Source organism: Stegostoma tigrinum, chromosome 18 (assembly GCF_030684315.1).
Source record: "Stegostoma tigrinum isolate sSteTig4 chromosome 18, sSteTig4.hap1, whole genome shotgun sequence".
Lineage (NCBI taxonomy): Eukaryota > Metazoa > Chordata > Chondrichthyes > Orectolobiformes > Stegostomatidae > Stegostoma > Stegostoma tigrinum.
The window spans coordinates 5,665,557-5,686,300 of NC_081371.1; the positions used below are offsets into that span (position 1 = coordinate 5,665,557).

At 40.0% G+C, this 20,744-nt stretch overlaps 1 protein-coding gene across 4 annotated transcripts in view; it reads left to right on the forward strand.

The window, feature by feature from the left end:
• Positions 1-20,744, forward strand: part of hipk2 (homeodomain interacting protein kinase 2) — a 253,012-nt gene that overhangs the window by 211,008 nt on the left and 21,260 nt on the right. For 2 of the 4 annotated variants that reach the window (XM_048548587.2, XM_048548589.2), the window contains exons 4-8: positions 220-339; positions 5,712-5,798; positions 7,968-8,152; positions 10,165-10,327; positions 20,483-20,702. In XM_048548587.2, the coding sequence (XP_048404544.1) occupies positions 220-339; positions 5,712-5,798; positions 7,968-8,152; positions 10,165-10,327; positions 20,483-20,702 (775 nt within the window). The remainder of the gene's footprint in view (positions 1-219; positions 340-5,711; positions 5,799-7,967; positions 8,153-10,164; positions 10,328-20,482; positions 20,703-20,744) is intronic. The other 2 variants (XM_048548591.2, XM_048548590.2) reach the window with 2 other exon arrangements.

A 20,744-nucleotide genomic window follows, 5' to 3' on the forward strand; every position in this document is an offset into this window, starting at 1 on the left:
CAAATTAATACTCAATGACCAACAGCTCTGTCAAACCTCACTCATCTGAAACATGAAGAGTAATCACTTGGACAGAAGAGTAACATCCCATCAATCTCCTTGCTTTACAATGGAGTAGATTAACATTGTAGCATAAAGGTTTTGTGATTTTCATGGTAGACACATAAATGGAGTGTACAATTGCTGATATCAATATCATTATTGTCTCTTCTCTTTCAGATCCGTTACATTTCACAAACACAAGGGTTGCCAGCGGAGTATTTGTTAAGTGCAGGGACAAAGACAACACGGTTCTTCAACAGAGATCCAGATTCATCATATCCACTATGGAGACTTAAGGTGACTTGCTCTTTTGTAGTGAGTGAGAAGGCACCACGTATTTGTGCTTCATTTCTGTTAATGATTACTATTTCACTTCTTTACCTTCAACTTCCTCTCGCTGTTCTGATTGTGATAAAGTGGGGCAGGTTGACTGACCTTGTTTCGGTCTCTTTCAGCATTGGGCAGTTCCTTCTCAGCTGGCTACGCAGCATAAACAGTGTTGAGATGAGTTCCTTGTTATGGTTTACTGTCCTTCCCTCTGTGTAAGTACTTGTATGTCTGGCATTGCTGGTAGAAATGCTGGGAGAACAGACGCAGTGTATATTCTGCTGTCTAAGGCTGGGACTAGATGAAACCATCGTACCCTTTATGTGTTACACATTCAACTGTCACTGCTGATCCTATTGAATGGACAATAGAACTGACTAGGCTAATGCACAGCAGGAAACCTAATAGGATTTGTAGCTATCTCCATCCTTCATTCCCCACCCCATTTCTGCCTTTCCTTTTCCTCTTCTAACATCAGCATTCAAACTATCACATTCTGATGCACTAATCTCTATCCACTTTCCACCCGCTATCAAGTACTGATTCCCAGAAGGCTGCAATATCACGGGTACCAGTTAGCCTTGATGATGAATACTGCCTGGCTTTCTGACAATGAGACTGACACTGAGTTTATTAAGCCTAACCTGGCCTGTGTCAGGAGCAATCACTGTCCTCACCAACCCCATGCTTCGCTCCAATCTCTGAATGAAATCCATTATACCAGCCAAAATATTTTGCAGGTCTGATCAGAAATTGAATCTGGGAACTTCTGGACTTCGTAGGTCAGGAGCAGAACACACTTACTTACTTACTCCAGGGTGCTGTTGAACAGTACATGATTTCCTGTTCTCAGAAGAATTAGTTCTGTTCGTGTATGCTTCATTTTGGGTAGCCTCAGCCCATTTCAGAATGGTAAGTACACAGTTCTGTTGTAACTGGGTGCAGGAAAACATAACTCTGTCAAGAATATCTTCAAGGTTCATTGACACACTGCCATAAATTTATATCATGGCTCGAGGGTCAAATTTCCAGGTGAATAACTTGGTATGGTTTGAAATGTTTGTGCCAGGTTTTTCTCTGCCACGGTTCTAGTTAAGAAGAGACCAACAGGTGGTTTTTGTTGGTCGGAACATTTTTACAGCTTCTTTGTCATTCTCTTCTCTGAGTCAAGTTAGGTGCCAGGGTCACATCAGAAATTTAGTCTAAGCTCATACTCTTGAAAGATCACTACTGTCTGAGGTGTCATCTTTCAGGTGAGACTTTAAGCTGAAGTTTTTCCTGTTAATTCGATATAAAAGTTCCTGAGGCCCTAATTGATGAAAGGCAGGAGTGTTCTTCTAGTCTCTTAGTCAATATTTATCCTTTAATCAACAACATTAAACTACTCTCACATTGCTGTTTGTGGGATCCTGATGTGCATAATTTAGCCACTACATTTCACTATATGATGTGGCGAAAAATATCAACTATTAATTTTCAACTTTCATCATCTGATTTTAATATCTGAGACCATTCATGGATTAAAATTGCTTTAAAAGGACAACACTGACTTAACATGGAGCAGTAATCTCCTGACTACAGATTCAAGCAATTGATGTTTAGTAAATGAAATTGTCTGCACTAAAATTGTAATTTTATTTAAAGACCTCGAAACTGGTTAACACTTGTCAGGCATAAAGAAATTTGCATCTTCTGATTCAGTTTACATTTGTATGAGAAGTTGCACATATTGGCCATAAAGGGGTTACCGACCACAATTCAGTTTAGAAAGAAATGGAGCCAGACGCAGAAATGCACAAAAGAATTATATTTCAGCAGCTGTTTGGCAGAGCAGCAGAGAGAGAGAAAGGAATATTTAAGTATTGATAACAGCAAGCACTTGAAGTTTCTTTTTGCAAATTTCTTTGTTATCTTAAAAGAAGTAGCTGATGAAAAGAAAACTGGAAAAATAAATAATTCACTGAGAAGTCAAATAAATAACAGTTTCACTACTGCTCAGAATATGTCAACTGTTAAACAATTGTGGTCTCAGATTCAAAGCTAACATCTTAATGAATTCACATTTTAAACTGTACAACTAATATATTTCCTTCCTATACCAGGCACCCATAGTGCAATTCTCCCCGCTCTGGTGTGGTGACAGGAATGAGGAGAAAATTGTGAAAATTAATTTTGAGAATGAAAAAAATACAAATGCATGATGATGAAAAAAATTATCCCAAATGTTACTTTGAGGATGAAATGACGAGATCAGAATCTTACCCTTGAGTGAATGTCAACTTTATTACCAAGCAACTCACCAGTTCCAATTTTCTGCTCCCCACCAGGCATCTAGATTCTGCAAATTCCCAACATGAAAATCAGAGCTGGTCCATAGAGGCTGCAGCTCACCAAGAAATTGTTCTAGCCCTCATGCAACTGCTTCTTCAGAACAACCTCTCTGCTTACTGAATGGACACGACCCTCAGGACATCAATATTCCTGCTCTTGAATAAACTTGCACACCACTTCTACCTTTATGTTGGAGACTGGGGGCAGTGATGACAGGGTGCTGACATTCTGCCAGGTTGCTTTGTGGGCAGGAAGGGATATGCTTCTCATGAATCAACACAGAATATCTTTGTCCTGATCTAGATATGTGCAGTTTATGGCTCTCAAATATATGCTAAGAAATAAAGCTAAGTGCCAGATCCTGCCTACTTTGCAGTGCTTTTTTAGCACAAACTGACTTCAGCGTCGACCTCCAGGCTGACAGCCTCTGTATGGGTCACATTGCTCACCTAGTGCACAGGGCCTTAAGTGCTTAGTTACAGGCTCAGAGAGAAAAACAGCTTGTGCTCATTGTGAATACCCATAATGTACTGGGTATGTCAATGTCTGAGCTGTAGCATGCATCAGCAGCTTATACAGCACGTGCACTGCATGTGCTTCAAAGACAGGGCCATGTTTGAAAGTCTACACGAACCAATCCTTAGTGTGGTCAAGGGAATCTGTGATCAGTCATAGGCAGGGGCTCACCTGATTATAGCACAGGGGGTTGGCCACAGGCACTTGGTCCTACAAGAGCTTAGTTATCCATGCTTCCTTGCAGGCTGGGGGTTGCGCCGTGGCTGGTTGTCCGGGTCAAATGTAAGCAGTCCAGGGAATACAGATGGGTCACTGTGAGTTGCAGTTGAGACATCAGTCCAGGGGTGACTGTGGTCAGTTGGAGTCTAGGAGATGGGCCCCAGTGGGTTATGATCATGTGGATTTGATCAACAATGGTCAGGAGGTTTATTATGGTACAGCCCATGGTATCAGGGAAACGCAGGCAACATTAGTCTGGGGATGGGTTTCATTGTATTAGTCACTGAGGGAATGGCCGCTGTGATAAAAGTGAAGTGTAGATTGTCGGGTGGGACCTTATAGAGAAGGAGAGGGACCTGGGATCTCTAGTAATCCAGTGAAGTAGCAGAGAGAACTCGGTAGCACTTTTGATTGTGGTGTGCAGAAGATCATTGAACTTCTTTCCCTTGCTGGGGAAAAGTCAATGATCTTTCACAACACCAATACCTGCTGCAAATTATGTCCAATTTGGTTAGGTCAAATGGTATGGCCTCTTTTAGTGACCCACTGGGAGAGGGGTTTCTCTTCTCTCCATCAGCAGCTCCCCCAATACCTCCAGATCCCTGCCTATACAGCCAGAAATGAGCTTGCCTTTCTTCAGGGCTATTTTGTCAATGATTAGCCTTAAACACCATGTGTGAGGGATAGTTTTGGGCTGCAGCCACCGGACATGGGAAGCATATAAGGGGAAGGCTGGCACTTCCACCCCTCTGATTCAATCTTCTGAAAACTGCACCAGCAGCTCACCCTGGTTAAGAAGGCAAAATTGAGTGAGGAAATTAACCTGGCCCATGACAGTGGGAATACATGAAAATCACTGGCTCCCAAATGGGAAAATTTAGCCCTTTCACCTTTTAAACTTTTATACCTGTAATTATGAGCATGTATTTGATGTTGCTTTTTATTATTTTCCTGGGGTTAGTAAGTCATTAACATTTCTTTTCTCTTTCACTCAAAATTTTTGCTTTTGGATGTCTAATTTGGCCTAATATTACATGATAATTAAAGTGTGATAGCTACATGCAAAAAAATGTAAAGATCTTTGCTGCAGCCAATTGAAAGGGGTTTAAAAGGTGGGGAGCTGAATTACGCTCTCTTGTCTGATTGTAGCAATGAAAACAGTGACCAAACTGTAAATACTTCTGTTTATGAAGTGATTTGAGACATCCTTTGGTCACAGAAGTCTATTTTAGGTATTCTTTTTGTATCAAATTGATTACTTTCTTTTGGTTTAGAAAATGTGAATTACCTTGTTGAATCTCTCTCAGGTGTAGCAATCTGCAATTAAACAGGTCTGCAATCTATCCTACCTTTTTGACGACATAATCTGACTCTTCCACTTGCCACGATCCTGAGGAAGGACAGCCAGGCCTCCCAAGCCGGAAAATAACATTACTCTGCTTTCAAATTACAGGAAAGGATGAAAATAAAAATCAGCTATTCTAATAATATTTTACTTGACAGCTGGTATGCACCAGTATTTAAACAGACTTTCATTGCTTTAGACCTCATGACTGAAAGTGACTTCTATCTCTGCACTGTTAGATTCGGTGAGATTCTTCTGTGCTTTTAAAGAGAGCTTGTCCACCTCTTAAGCCGCCAAGAATTAACATGACGCAGGGACTAATAGATAAAGAGATATTTTTCAATTTATGTTCAACAAACTAAACCCTTCATCTGGCCATTACAGAATTCCTACAGTGTGGAAACAGGCCCTTTGGCCCAACTAGTCCAGACTGACCCTCAGAACATCCCATGCAGACCCATCCCCCTATAACCCCCCTAATCTCCACATCCCTGAACAGAATGCGGCAATTTAATGTGGCCAATGCACTTAGCCTGCACATCTTTGGACTGTGGGAGGAAACTGGAGCACCTGGACGAAACCCATGCAAACATGGGGAGAACGTGCAAACTCCACACAGACAATTGCCCGAGGCTGGAATCGAACCTGGGTCCCTGGCGCGGTGAGGTAGCAGTGCTAAGCACTAATGCTGCCCCTATCATTATCCTGACCCGAAGATGTCCAACATTAATGGACAGGTTGCAGCTCTTAAACAACAAGAAGGAAGGGCGGCCAGTCTTACAGCTGCAAACTGTTAGTGTACTATGAGACGTGTCAGAAACGCAGCTATAGCTAAAGGCACCTAGGAGTCTGGATAGGAACCAAACACTCTCAATGCTCTCTGCATTACATAAAATATGGAGTAAGAAGTATCCTCTTGTTAAAATTACAGACACCAGAAGATCACGAGACTGAGATGGGGATCAAGTCGAAGGAGGCAAGGAAATACATTTTTAACTGTTTGGATGATATGGCACAGGTATGATTGTCTTTCTTGGGCAGATTGTGCAATTTCCTTTGCTCTCTTCGCTGGACTACAATTTTACAGACACCTCTAATCAGTGTGCCCAGAGCATGGAGTAAAGGATCATTTCCACATCTGAACTCTAGCGGTGAGTGCTGACAGAGTAATTAAACAAGAAGGGAGCTCACCAACATACACAGAAACAAAAAACATACATATAAACACATATATAGATTCACAAACATATACATGTTCTCACAATGAAAACACAGATTAAACAGACACAAGCTCACATTCATGCATTGTGCTTGTACACACAGCTGTTCATTCAGACTTTCACAAACACATGCTATCACTTAAAAACACAAAGATGCACACAAATACACAAAACCACTGAAAAAATGTTCACATACAGAAACACAATATCCAAACATGTCCTCTCAAATGTATACAGAGTTTTCTAAAATTATTTATTCATTTGTAGGATGTGGGCATTGCTGGTTGGCCAGCAATTTTTGCCCATCTCTAGTGCCCTTGGTGGTAGTGAGCTGTCTTCTTGAACCACTGCAACAAACAAAACAACAAAAGTCACAAACAAGACTCAAACTGCCAGAATAATGTTGTCCCCCACCCAATCTCTCAAACACAAAGGGATTGATGTAAGCTCTTGTATGACCTTAGCACAGACTGAATCTCTAATCAGTTTGACCCAGAGCAAGGACAGCCACATGCACAATTGTCAACTATGGCCTTTTTTCCTCTCAACATTAAAAATATAAACATGTCAGAAAGACTGATAGCACTTGGGTTCCAAAAGTTTCTCTTAAATTTCCTTATGCTGTCTGTGCTGAGATGGCATGGATCGGACACTTTGGTTTATGTCTAAAATCAAGGAATTCTTAAAATTCAGAGCTTTCTCTCAGAGTGTGTTTGTTCAAAACCGAGTAAAATGCTTCTTATGATGCACATCAAATAAAACATCATATGTAGGTGACATTCCTTGCACATTTAAGATTTTAAGTTTTTACAAGCAAATTTCTAATGTGCAAGCTGATAATGCATAAGCAAAGAAAACAGCATCTAAAACATGAGTGAAAAGGACAAATATTGCTCGTTATCTTAAACTGTTTGAAGGATTGTGAAATTAATAATGCAAGGAGTAAGAAGAATTAATTAAATTAAATGAATTCTCTGCCCAATGAAGTGCAGATAAATAAATAAATGGAAGGGAAGATTAGAATAAGAAAGAAAGAAAAAGTTTAAAAAAAATTGAAATGTTAACCTTTACTCTTTGAAAGTTTCCAATGATAATTAAATATCGAAAGGAATGAGACTCCACATTTGGAATAATTCATTGTCAGTGCTGGCAATGATAATTGGCAGTAATTTATGCTTATGATTAAAATGTTAGTGACTCAACTTTTTATGAAAGATTAGTTCATATCTAGTTTTCAAATTCATGAAAAACATACCATTCATTTCATGTTAATGGCTGACAGTAAAATACTATTTTTGTGAGGTTAATGACAGATTGGTGCAATTAAGAGTTTTTTGTTTCAATTTTTAACCATGCATCTGCCCCTCAACTAATGTTTCTGTACTCTTTGCTTACAAATAACAGCATTTACTGTCAGCCTGCTTATTATGACAGCAAATTCTGGCCCATTATTTCTACAGACAGATAGGATATATACTCATGTAATTGTATGTATGTGTATATAAACAGATGAAATACAGTGGTTACATATGCAGTATATTTAAATAGAGACAAATCTGCATAGATGGATGGATAATAGATATTGTATTACAATAAACTTAATAGGTCTGAATAAGTAATAGTTAGATGATTCACATTCACAGATATATGTCAACACCCACTGCTAAGTTAACAGTTAAAGAATGGGATTCTGGTGTTCTGCTGGGCCACTCATGGAAATGTACCTCAGCAAGAGATAAGGTGCTGTGGAAAGCACAATGAGAGAAAAACTTATGCAAAGTGCAAGCTGCTCCCTTTCTTCCTCTTTTGCCTTTGCATGTTTGTTGCAAAGCTGCAAGGATTCCCTTCCATTGCAATCCTGTGCTGGAGAATGTAAACATCCATGTCTGACTGTTGTCACTGTAGGCTTGCTTCATTCAACCATGGAAAAGACAATTTCCCACCTAATGCCAGCCTTTTCTTTGCAGGTGAATATGACGACAGACTTGGAAGGAAGTGAGATGCTGGCAGAGAAGGCAGACCGACGGGAGTTTATTGATCTGCTAAAGAAGATGTTGACCATTGATGCAGACAAGAGAATTACACCGATCGAGACACTGAGCCATCCCTTTGTAATGATGACGCACCTATTAGATTTTCCTCATAGCACACAGTACGTTCCTCTTTCCAGTGCAGGTTTCCCAAATTCTTCCACACCTGAACACGTGCAAAGTTGTAAGACCTAGGAAGATATCAGTGTCTGTACCAAAACTCTCCAACAGTAATTTAATCAAACTTCCATGCTATTTCCTACATCCCTCCAAACTTTTCTCTTCAGATAATTATCCAGTTCCCTTTTGAAAACAATAATCGAATTTGCCTCAATCATGTTCTCAGGCAGTGCATTCCAGCTCACATATGCAGAAAAGGTTTTCTTTATATTATCTGGCTCTTTTCCCAACTTATTTAAACGTCTTAAACATAATCACCTTTGGCATTGAGAATTTTCTCTGGCACTTATTATATAGATTATACTGGAGATCCTTGAGAGCCTACAAGGCTATAATCTAATCAAATGGTTCAAGGAGGATTGAAATTGATAACAGAAATAGTGGAATTTGGGAATGTGATGGACTAACCTCCACTTTTCCTGTATGAATGCAGCTTCATCAACGCTCAGGATAGTTCAAGAACATTTAAATCAAAATAATTCACTTAATTAATATCAGCCACTTGATTCAAACACTGGAATCAGCATCTACCTCCTCCATCAATACCACACTTTGGCTGAAATATGTAGTATCTACAGAATGCGCTGTAACAGCTAGCTGAGCCTTTAACAAAAGCATATTTCCCAAACTCTTTACAGTCTAGAAGGACAAGGGCTGCAGGTGCATGAGAGCATTATCACCTCTATGTGCCCAGCCAGTCACAGACCATACGAACTGAACACGTTACCATTCCTTCATTATTACGAGTTCAAAATCCTGGAATTCTCTACTTAATACTGTATTGAGAGGTAATCTCAAAGAAGACTATCATGGGAGAAAAGTTGTGAAGTAGAGTTCTTTAAATAAACTTATCACCATGTTAAACAAAACAAATGTTTATGGTACACAAGGCAAGGCGTAATGGTGAACTGCTGATGTAAGGCAAAACAAAAGGTTTAAATTTGTGGAAACAGCAGGGTTATCGACTTAATAAGTTAAATTACAAGGCAGTTATTACCATCATTGCAGCCCAGCTGCAAATTGTGTGCTAGACTAAAAAAAAGTTGATAAAAAGAATTGCAAAAGAAACGACATAAGGAGGTTGGTCATGTGGGAGGACTGACCAACAAGAAGAGGTTGAACAAACATACTAACAATGATGGACTGAGAAAGACTTACTGACCTAATTGACATCAGCAGTTCATACTGCTTGATTGGCTTTAGCAGTTTGAGCTGTGAGTTATTGTGCACTCTAGCACAAGGTTGCACAAAAGAACATAAGCAATCAAAAAATTGCTTCACTTGAAGAAGTTCATTTGAGGCTTCCCTGAAATTTAAAGACAATGTCTGTGAAGCAACTATTTGCAGGGAAGTGACTAGAGAATGGTGAAAAGGTGTTTTTTTTATATTCATTTGTGTTGTCGATGTCATAGCTAGGCCACCATTTATTTTCCATTCCTAATAAACCTGAAAAAAGGGAAGGTACAGAACTGAAGCACAGCATGCTAGTCAAACATTATATTCCAGTTGTGGTGAATACAATTAGGGCAGTGTAACTGAATTTCCAGTGTTTTTAGAGAACACCCCAAGAGTTAAATATTAACCTTGAAGTACAAGTCAAGTGAGGTGTTAAAACTTAGAAAACTTGAAATCAACTTCAACGCTTGTCTAAACAAGCCACCTCTGGGATGAAGAACGGACAAGTAACATTCTCTTGGGAATCAGACTGACCAAAAAATATCTCAATGAGATTGGTCACTTTAGATTTAACCTACTTCGAGTTTTCCTAGGCCTTTGCAGCCAATGGGAGACAAGAACAATTTTGAAGAGAAAGTAGGATTTCCCTCTCACCCCCATACAAGCAACCCCAAATCAGACACTACCCCAGAGCACACAGGATTGGTGCTCTGACAAGTGAAAATGACATGAATTCCCTATTTGCAATAACGAACTGCTCTCCTCATTGTTTTTCCAGTGTCAAGTCCTGCTTTCAGAACATGGAGATTTGCAAGCGAAGAGTGAATATGTATGACACAGTGAATCAGAGTAAGACGCCTTTCATCACACATGTGGCTCCAAGCACATCAAGCAATCTAACAATGACCTTCAGCAACCAGCTCAGCACAGTGCACAACCAGGTATGTGCACAGTGCAGACTCCCACCCTCGGGCCTAATCGTTTTGCTGACATATACTTTATAAAAGGTGATCAGAGATATCATTGCAACAAGGAAACTCCGGGAAATGACAGACAGTCCACATAATTGCATTTCCTTTTGTTTCTCAGAAGTTTCACTGTTCTAAGGTAGTTACTTTCAGAAATTATTGGAAAAATGCAGGAATTCTACAGGATCAGATGTAGACCATTCAATCTGTCAAGCCAGTTCCACCTTTTCTGTTAAATTATGGCTGATCTGTATTTCGTCTCTATTTACCTGCCTTTGCTGCCCTTATCTAATGAAAAATCAATCAACCTCAGTTTTGCAAATTTCAGACTGACCTCATGATCCACAGTCTATTGGAGAGTGAGTTCAAATTATTGGGAGACAGTTTATTAAGTCATGCTATGTGGTAAGTGTAGTAGGTTTGGGAAAGAAACAAGTAGCTTTGGACTTATGTTCCAAAGCTTTCTTGGCGTATCCTTGTGTTGTACCTAGAATTGTGGTAGATTAATTGTAAACAATTGAAAACTTTGCTTGGTCAACAACTGCTTTCTCATTGAATCATGTGATGACTACAAGGGGCAGAAAACAAACCAGGTGGCCACTTGCATTTTATTACATGGATTTTCTGTTTCCATTACTTATTTGTGCAAAAGTGCTTTCTGATTTCAATTCTTAAATGACCAAGTTCATATTTCCATTCTTCTGGTTCGCTTACCCACTGAAACAGTTTCTCTGTCCTTACTGAATGACTTAGTAATTTTATAGATTCCAACTAGAACACAGAACATACAACAGGCCCTTCAGTCCACAATGCTGTGCTGACCAATTATCCTACTAAGATCAAAACTACCCTGCATACCCTACATTTTACTATCCTCCATGTGCCTATCCAAGAGTCGCTTAAAAGTCTCTAAAGTATCTGACTAGATCACTAATTAATCAAGGCCATACAAATAACAGAAAGTGCTGGAGACCTCCGCAGGTCTGGCAGCATCTTTGGAGACAGAATCAGAGTTAACATTTTGAATTGTATGGCTGTTCAGAACTGGAAGAGTCTGGAAAATGTGTTTTTTTTATGCTGTTGGCAAAGGGGGGAGGAGAAGCAAATGGAACATATTGTGACAGTGCCCAAAGCAAAACAGAAAGGGTGTGATAATGGTGGTAAACAAGGGGCTTAGGCAGAAATGATAGGTGTCAAAAGGAGAAAATGTGTATAATCTCTTGAGACTCATGTTAATAATACACAAACATGGCACTGCCTGAGAGGATACGGAATTAAAAAAATGGAGGACAGAGATCATTTCTGAAACTGTGAAATTTGATATGAATAGTAATTTAGATTTCCCATTTTGGGCAAGAAAATGAAGTAGTATGGATGACATCATCAATGTGTCAAAGAAAGAGTTGTAGGCAGGAGCCCAAAAAGGACTGGTGTAAGGAATATTCCAAATACCCCACAAAGCAGCAGGAATAGCTGGGTACCCATAACCACAGCTTTGACTTGGAGCGAGTGAAATGAGTTAAAGGAGAAGTTGTTCAAAGTGATGACCAGCTCATCAGGTGAAGGATGGTGGTGGTGGAAAGGGGTTGGTCAGCTACCTTTTCAAGGGAAAAGTGGACAGCCTTCAGATGATCTTAATGGGTGATGGCTGTGTAGAAGAGGTGAACAGGAGAGGGCTGGGGACAGAAAACTGGAAATTATGGAACCAAAAATAGTGTCAGAATCTTTGGAAAGTTTGATCAATTTTGCTTCCAGTTCCCATCCTTTGTCTGCTTCTACCTGATCAATCTCTAACTCTTCCCTCCCTTTCCTTGACTTCTCTGTTTCCATTTCTGGTGATAAGCTGTCCTTAAAAGTCCACTACAAACCCACTGGCTCCCAATTATCTCAACTACATTTCCTTATAACCTACGTCCTGCAAGGACTTGATTCCATTCTCCCAGTTTCCTCATCTCCTTTGCATCTGTTCTTATGATGCCATCTAACTTTTACATGGTCCCCTTTTCCCCTTTTGGGGACTCCCCCCATTGTTGTTGACAAGGCCCCCAAACATGTTCAACCTTCTTCCACACTTCTACCCTCAACCCTTCCCATCCCTCCCAGAACAATGACTGGAAGGGTTTTCATTGTCTTTACTTTCCACCCTACTAGTCTCTATATTCAGAGGATTATCCTTCACCATTTCCATCATGTCTAGCAGGGCTCCATCACCAAATACATACATCCCTGTCCTCCACTGTCAGAGTGCAGTTCAATCTGTGACTCTCAGGCACACTCTTCTATCACTTCTATTGCTTCCTCACTCCTTCATGGCACCTTCCAAATTGCAGCCTATAGGATTAATATTGAGTTCTACAACTTCAGAGCGCGAACCGTAATCTCCATTTTACCAACATTCACCCTGCAATGGTACACCCATTTTAGGTCTCTCACCCTCCTGACCATTAACACTCCCTCTGTCATTTGCTCATCCTTTGTTCCACTTGCTCCTCCCCCTCTGCCAACAGATTTCCTTTTACAAAAATCACCATTTTCCAACCCGTCAATTGAAGGGACATTGTGTCAGACCTGAAACGTTAGCTCTGTTTCTCTCCACAAATGATACCAGAACTGCTAAGTTTCTGAAACATTTTCTGCTTTCCTTTTTAAAGTTTATGCAGCCAGTTCTCTCTCAACTTAACCCTCTAAGTCCTATTATCATTCTGGTGAATCTATCTTGTCTCCATTTCAATCTATAATATTATCTGAGATTTTATGGCCAAACCTGAAAGAAATACTCCAAATGAGATATGAAGGACCCTGTACAGCTGAAGCACCATTTCCTTACTTTTAATTTTCAGTCCTCTTGAAATAAAGGATAACATTTCTCAAGGCTTTAGATTATTCCATATAACAGTACACTGGCATTCAGTCATTTGTCAGCAATCACAGATCAGATCTGAGTATCGTAAACCAAACCTACACCATCCACAAACAGAAAATAGTCATCTGGTTTGAGTCAACATGAGCTACAAGTCGGCAGCCAGAGACTGAAGAATCAAAACTGAAGGCAGGTTACAGCTGGATATTTGTACTGATTGTTTAGAACCAGCTTAACATGAAGTTGGACACAAATGATCCAAGCTAGGTTAACCTACTTTCAAGTCAGCCAGGTAGTTATTAAGTAATTATCAACAATAAAATATGGAACCAAACCAGGCAGATAAGCTTAAAGTGTTCTAAATGAGCAACACAAATCAGATAGGCAATGAAATCTGAAATGGGTCAACTCTTCTGTTGGTCAGACAAATGGATGGAAATAGCTGGAAGTCTCAGCTAAATTGAACGGAATATACCATAGGTTGAGAGAACTAAATTGCTTACAATTAGGCCAATGATTTTGAAGACAAGCATTCCATAAAACTTGCACAAGCCACTCTGTCAGTTAACAGTGAATTAATGCACTTCTCCTGTGATCATATCTGCTTGTAAAACAACATTCTAAAAATAATTACTTGGTAGAGTAAATCTGCTTTGTGTAGAATTGAATAGCCCAACAGTAATTCCTGCAATGCGCCAAAGTGGAATTTATAATTAGTTTGTTAGTTTTAGATTTCGGACAAGTGGTATTATCACTAGACTATTAATCCAGAGAACGTGTTAATATCATAGCAGATGGTGGAATTGGAATTCAATTTTCTTAAAAATCTGGAATTAAGGGTCTAATGTTAATCATGAAACCATTGCTGAGTGTCAGAAAAACCCATCTGATTCACTAATACCCTTTAGGGGAAGATATCTGCCATCCTTACCTGGTCTGGCCTACATGTGATTCCAGACTCACAGCAAGGTAGTTAACTCTTAGCTGCCCTTTGGGAAATGAAGTATGGGCAATAATTTCTGGCCTAGCCTTCAATGTCCACATCCCATGAATGAATTTAATAAAAGTAAAATATGTCCTATCACATCAAATCAGACAAAATGAAATTAAGGAATTCAAATTGTCACTTGGGGTGAGAAGTGCCAGCATGAGAACTAGGATGCCTTTCATTTTGAGTAGCCTGCAAGCACAATGTCAAGTCTGGAAAGGCCAGAATACCAATTTGACTGGAGGTGCTGGAGGATAGCCGGAAACTGGAGCTTTAACCCATAAAGACTCATTCCCTTAAGGTGTCAGCAAGACATAAAATAGCAAGAATCTGCCAATCTCTTACATCCTGTTTTTTTTTTAATCAGATGTGTTGTGGCACACTTCCTGGAGCAGGTGGGACTTGAATTGAACTCCAGTTCGGAGATACAGACACTACCACTATGTCACAAGGACCCTCCATTCACATTAAACACTGAAAGTGATTGTTCTTGTTTAGCTGTCCCAGGAACCTAAATATGGTCTTTATTGTGAAAATGATAATGTTCAAACTGAAAACTAAACATGTGCAACAGTGAATTGCCAAGGTCATTCACAGGCCAGTTGGAAACTAGTCACTTAGCTCTCACTTTGATGAATAAATACTTAACTGTGGGGTAAACAGGAACTCCATATGTTAAAACAGCTCACACTGGGATTTCAGCCTTAAAGAGCCATTGCTGCATCTGTGTTGGCAAAACTTCTTTGTCACATTAATCATTATGATATTACTCACAAAGTGAAAGCTCAATTTTCCTTGGAAAATATGACTTGTGTCTCCTTTGGGAGCTACCCTTCCCCAAAAACAGAAGCAGCTTTAAGGATAAGTTCAGACTTGAAATTGAGTTGCACAGCTGGACTGGCAGTCGGTGTCTGTGTTGGCAGATCTGCTAATTGCTCCTGTTTTAAAATCTCACTTGATTTCATCACATTTCCCCAGCAGAGGTCTCTTCTGAGGAGAAACTCTATTTGAGTGAGGCTGAGGTTAGGACCAGTCAACCTCAAGTGGCTGTGGCAGTACTCAAAACAGATTAACTTCTCCCCCTTATCTGTTGACAGCAGCCATCTTCCCAGAGCGAATATGTTTATGATGGCACAGAGCTATCTGAAGTGTTGCACATATACCTCCCTCTTACCTTTTTGAAAAAAAATAATTTAGAAATCAGAACTGTTCTGGAGATTAACAAGGCGTGCGTTGAGTTGAATTACTTTAGGTCTCTGTGAAGGGAAGGGGGACTTTAAATTTGCCGGGATCTAGTATCCATTGCTGAAAATGTGTGCAATTTGTACATTTGCATGTCTGTTTGGATTTGTGCAGACCTTCACTGTGTCTGCACATGTGTGTTCACGTGAGTGCGTACATATATGTAGTATGTCCATGCACGTATGCATATACAGTTGTATGTACACTTCTACATGACAAATTTAGGATAAGTTGTGCTCAAAAGTAACCTTCAGGGTAAAGGTAAAGGAGGTGCCTTTCAGCTATGATCACCATAACTGATTTTCAGCTGGTTGGGAGAGGGAAATATAATTGAAAGAGGGGAAATAAAATAACAATAAAAAAATTAGAGATAATGGGAACTGCAGATGCTGGAGAATTCCAAGATAATAAAATGTGAGGCTGGATGAACACAGCAGGCCAAGCAGCATCTCAGGAGCACAAAAGCTGACGTTTCGGGCCTAGACCCTCTAATAAAAAAATTAGATTTTTTTGCATATTAAAGGATCAAGATGCAGTTGAGAGGAACTATGCTTAATCAGATGAGGAACACAGCAACAGCTGAAACCTATTTGCAATTTTGAAACGAAAACTAGCATGAGTTTAACCCTTGGGTACCGCAGTATTTTTACTACAAATACATATTATATTTACCCCTAAGGACATTACAAACCATGAAAAAGAGATAAAGATTTTCAAAAAGATGTGCATCGTCGCTTTTTTATATTGGATGAAATCAGAAGCTGTTAGAAGTTTTAATCTGTGTTCAAAGTTTGCAAATAGAAATTGTCCACTTATGTTTTACAGCCAGTCATTTCAAAATTCAGTTGCACCTAAGCACTTTTCCCCTCTGTAGGGCAAAGAGAGAGAAGCAAAGCAAACTCCTTCACAGTGCTTTGTCGAACCGTTAATGTGTGGTAGGTTTTTCCCCCATATCTTGCTGCAGCTGTAAGGAGAATGTGTTGTACACGATTTCCTGCTGAAAAAATAAAGGCTCAGCTGGTGATTGTTTGTGCAGTCATGTAAATGAATCTTAGCTGTAGGGTCAGAACAGATAAAGCATAGATTCATTTCAGTGTTGGTTTAAATTATTCAGTTTGGTCCTAAATAGTTACATTTCAATGACAGGCATAAACATGGCTTGCATTTCCTTGAGATTACAATGTGGAGAGGTCATGGGGAGGTGGTGGCCCAATGGTATTATCGTTCAACTAATAATTAAAAAATCCAGACTAATACTCAGGGGACATAGGTTCAAATCCCATGAAATTTGAATTCACTTAATAAACATGGAATTAAAGATATATCTAATGGTTAACCATAACCATTGTCGTAAGAACACATCTGGTTACTAATGTCCTTTAGGGAAGGAAAATCTGGCCTCCTATGACTCCAGGTCCATGGCAATGAGGTTGACTGTAAGCCAGCCCGTCTGTTGTATGTAATTATGTCAAAGTCTGAAAAAATGGATGTACCACCCAGCACTGGTGAAGACAACAAGAAACACAATCCTGTCAATTGTGCAAAGGCTTCCTCATAACACTCATGTCAAAATTGGAAAAACAGTCCGACACATTAGTCAAGCAACAGCCTGACTCATCCCTGAGGTAGTAGCACAGTGGTTCATGGTCAGAAGAGATTTGCTCTAGTAGTTCTCAATATTGACTTGGGATGCCATCAGGTGTCTTGGCATTAGGTCAACCATGAGCAATGAAAACACTCCTTAGCTGATAATCAGTTCTCAATATTGGAGCTCCTGGAGTATGCTATGAAGATGGCAATGGCACAGAATGTACTCTGATTTAGGGTCTTTGCTGTAATTACAAAATGTGGCTTGGTAGCTGTAATATTGACTGAACTGGTCAAGGCCAAACAGACATAGCGGATATACTGAGCCTCCAGATAGTGATAAGTGAACCAACAAGAGAGAAGAAAGGGACTTGACCCTGTCCTCACCAATCTATTGTTGCAGATGCACCTGTATAAGATAGTATTGGTCAGAATGACCATCACACAGCACATTCACATAGAAGATCCTCAGCATCATGGTGGGACACTACCATGTACTGAATTGGATAAATTTTGAACATTTCTAGTTACTCAAGACTACAGATTCATGAGCAACTGTGAGCCATCAGCAGCAGCAGAATTGTATATTACCAGAATGTGTAATCTCAGGCTCAGAATATTGCCTATCTGCGATTATCGCCGTGCTAGAGGATCAAATTTAGTTTAATGATAAGGGCAGGAGGGCATGCCAGAACCAGCACCCAGCATACCTAAAAATGAGAGATCCACTATGAGTGAAGCTACGAAACAGCTCTCCTTATGCGTAAAACACCATAAGCAGCATACGATTGACAAAACTAAGCGATCCTGCAACAATGGATCAGATCTAAGCTCTGCAGTACACCTACTTCCAATCATGAATGGAGGTTGAACATCAAACAACTGTATTAGAAGACTTCACAAATATTCCTTTTCTCAATGATAGGGGAACCAAGTCATCAGTGTGAAAGACAAAGATAACATATTTACAAGCATGTTCAGCCAAAAGTGCTAAATATACGATTCTTCTTGGCCTCCTGCTAAATTATTAACATCCCAGATGCCAGATTTTAGCCAATTTGATCCACTCCGTGTGATATCAAGAAATGGCAAAAGCCACTGGATACTGTAAAGACCGTGGGTCCTGACAATCATACTGAAGACATGCTCAATCCGCACCCTCAGCCAAGCTGATCTAGTACGTTTACAACACTGATATCTACCCGGCTTTTGGAAATTTTCCCTCAGATGTGCATTAATCGTGACATCTTAGGAAAACTTCAGTTTGTTGCCTGTGCCTCCCTTTTCTGCTTTAATGAAGTTGAAGTTTTGTTCACAAGGTTGTAATGTTCATATATTTTATGCAATTGGATAGTTTCCTTCTCATGCAATAAATCATACTGTCAGTGTATTGGCATACTGGTTTATTTTTACTTGAAGCACCTCAAATATGGCCTAATATTTCCAGCAGCAGATCTGCAGGAGGCAGTACTGCATCCGCGTATTATACAGTGACAGACCTACAGCCACCTGTACTGTACCTGGTAATACACAGTGACAGGCCTACAGCCATCTATACTGTGTCCCAGTAATTTACAGTGACAGACCTACAGCCACCGGTAATATACCATGACACACCTAAAGCCACTAGTGCTATACTCTAGTAATATACAATGACAGACCTACAGCCACCAATAATAGACAGTGACACACCTAAAGCCACTAGTACTGTACTCCGGTATTATACAGTAATAAAACTATGCTCACAAGTTACTGTACCCCAGTAGTAGTGATAGGCATGAATCCACCTGTACAATACTCTAGTATTATAGAATGGAAGATACGAATCCACCAGTTGGTCAACCCAACAGTCCACAGTGCCTGATCTGTACCCACTAAACTACTACTTGAATGTGACAGTGATAGATCTGTACCCACTAGTACTGTTCCCTAGCATTATCACAGAATCCCTACAGTGTAGAAACAGGCCATTCAGCCCATCGAGTCCACACTGTTCCTCTGAAGAGCATCTACACCCCTATCCTATCCCTGTAACCCGGCACGTTCTCATGGCTAATCCACCTAGCCACACATGCCAAACACTATGAGCAATTTAACATGGCCAATGCACCTAACCTGTACATTTTCGGACTGTGGGAGGAAACTGGAGCGTGCACAGGAAACCCACGCAGACATGGGGAGAAACTCCAAACAGAAAGTCGCCCGAGGCTGAAGTCAAACCCCGGTCCCTGGCGCTGTGAGGCAGCAGTGCTAATCATTGAGCTACCATGCTTCCCCAGTTATATCCAGTAACGGACTTTAATCCATTGCGCCTCCAGAGTTAAATGTTTAGAGTAAGTTGCAAAATTTATATTGATCCTGAAGTGTTATCGCTTATCACAAGGGGAATTGACATCAAAAGTAGGAAGATTATATTTCAGTTATATAGGACCCTGGTGAAACTAATTTGTGCTCAGTATTCATCACCTTATGAAAGGAAGGACTTCAAGGCATTTGCAGGAGTTCAGAGAAGGTTTTTACGACTAATGTGTGAAATAGGTAGGTTGTCTTATAAGAAAAGGTTGGACACACTAGGCTTGCATCTACTGGAGTAAGATAGTGACTTGATTTAAACATTAGAGATCCTGAAGGGTCTTGTCAGGGTAGATGCAGAGAGGATGTTTCCTCTTATGGGATAATTTACAACGATAAGTCTCGTCTAAAATTCAGGGGTAGCCCATTTAATAACAAAGACTGGATGAATTTTTTGAAATGCAAGTCTTTGGAATACTATTCCTGAAAAGGTGGTGGAAGCAGAGTCCCTGAATATTTTTAAGGCAGAGGTGGGTAGATTCTTGTTATGCAAGGGGGTTAATGAATGGATATCAGTAGATAGACAGGAATGCAGACTGAGGTTACAATCAGATCGATCATGATCCTGTTGAACTGCACAGCAAGCCCAAGGGGCTGAATGGCCTAATCCAGCTCCTGATATTTATGTAAATAGATAATTTATGAAAGTCAATGCAATTCAACCACACATTACTAACTTTGTGGAAAATTGGACCTTTGCTTCTTGTTTAATATTTCGAGATAATTATTGGTTAAAAAGATCTATTCCAAACGAAGCAAGCATTTTCAACAGCACTTTGGTAAATATGCTGTCACACAATATTTGTCAGATAACAAAACTCAGGGCTTTCTGAATATGTATTGTTCTTCCAATATAAGGCTCCAACAATTTGATTTCAAACCAGATGAGATATTCATGATATATAATGTAATCTAATGATCTAGTATGCATATTTTTCACCCTTTTCAAAAAAAATGGACATTTTAAACTTAATATCTCATGCTGCAGGAAATTAAATTGTTTTAATCAAGATTTTGTGCTTATTTTTTAATTTCTCCTCCCCAAACAACTTTGCTTACCATCTCCTGTTATTTGTGTTAAATCCCATCATCCCTTTAGGCCAACAGCCTGGCTCCCACATCCACAAGTGCCACCCTTTCCCTTGCCAACCCTGATGTCTCCTTACTTAACTACCAATCTGCACTTTACCAGCCTTCAGCAGCATCCATGGCAGCTGTTGCCCAAAGGAGCATGCCACTGCAGACGGGAGCTTCGCAGCTGTGTGCTCGTCCTGACCCCTTCCAACAAGCCTTGATTGTGTGTCCACCTGGATTTCAAGGTGAGATGTGTTTTGTTTGCCTTAGGGTCTTTACACTGCTGC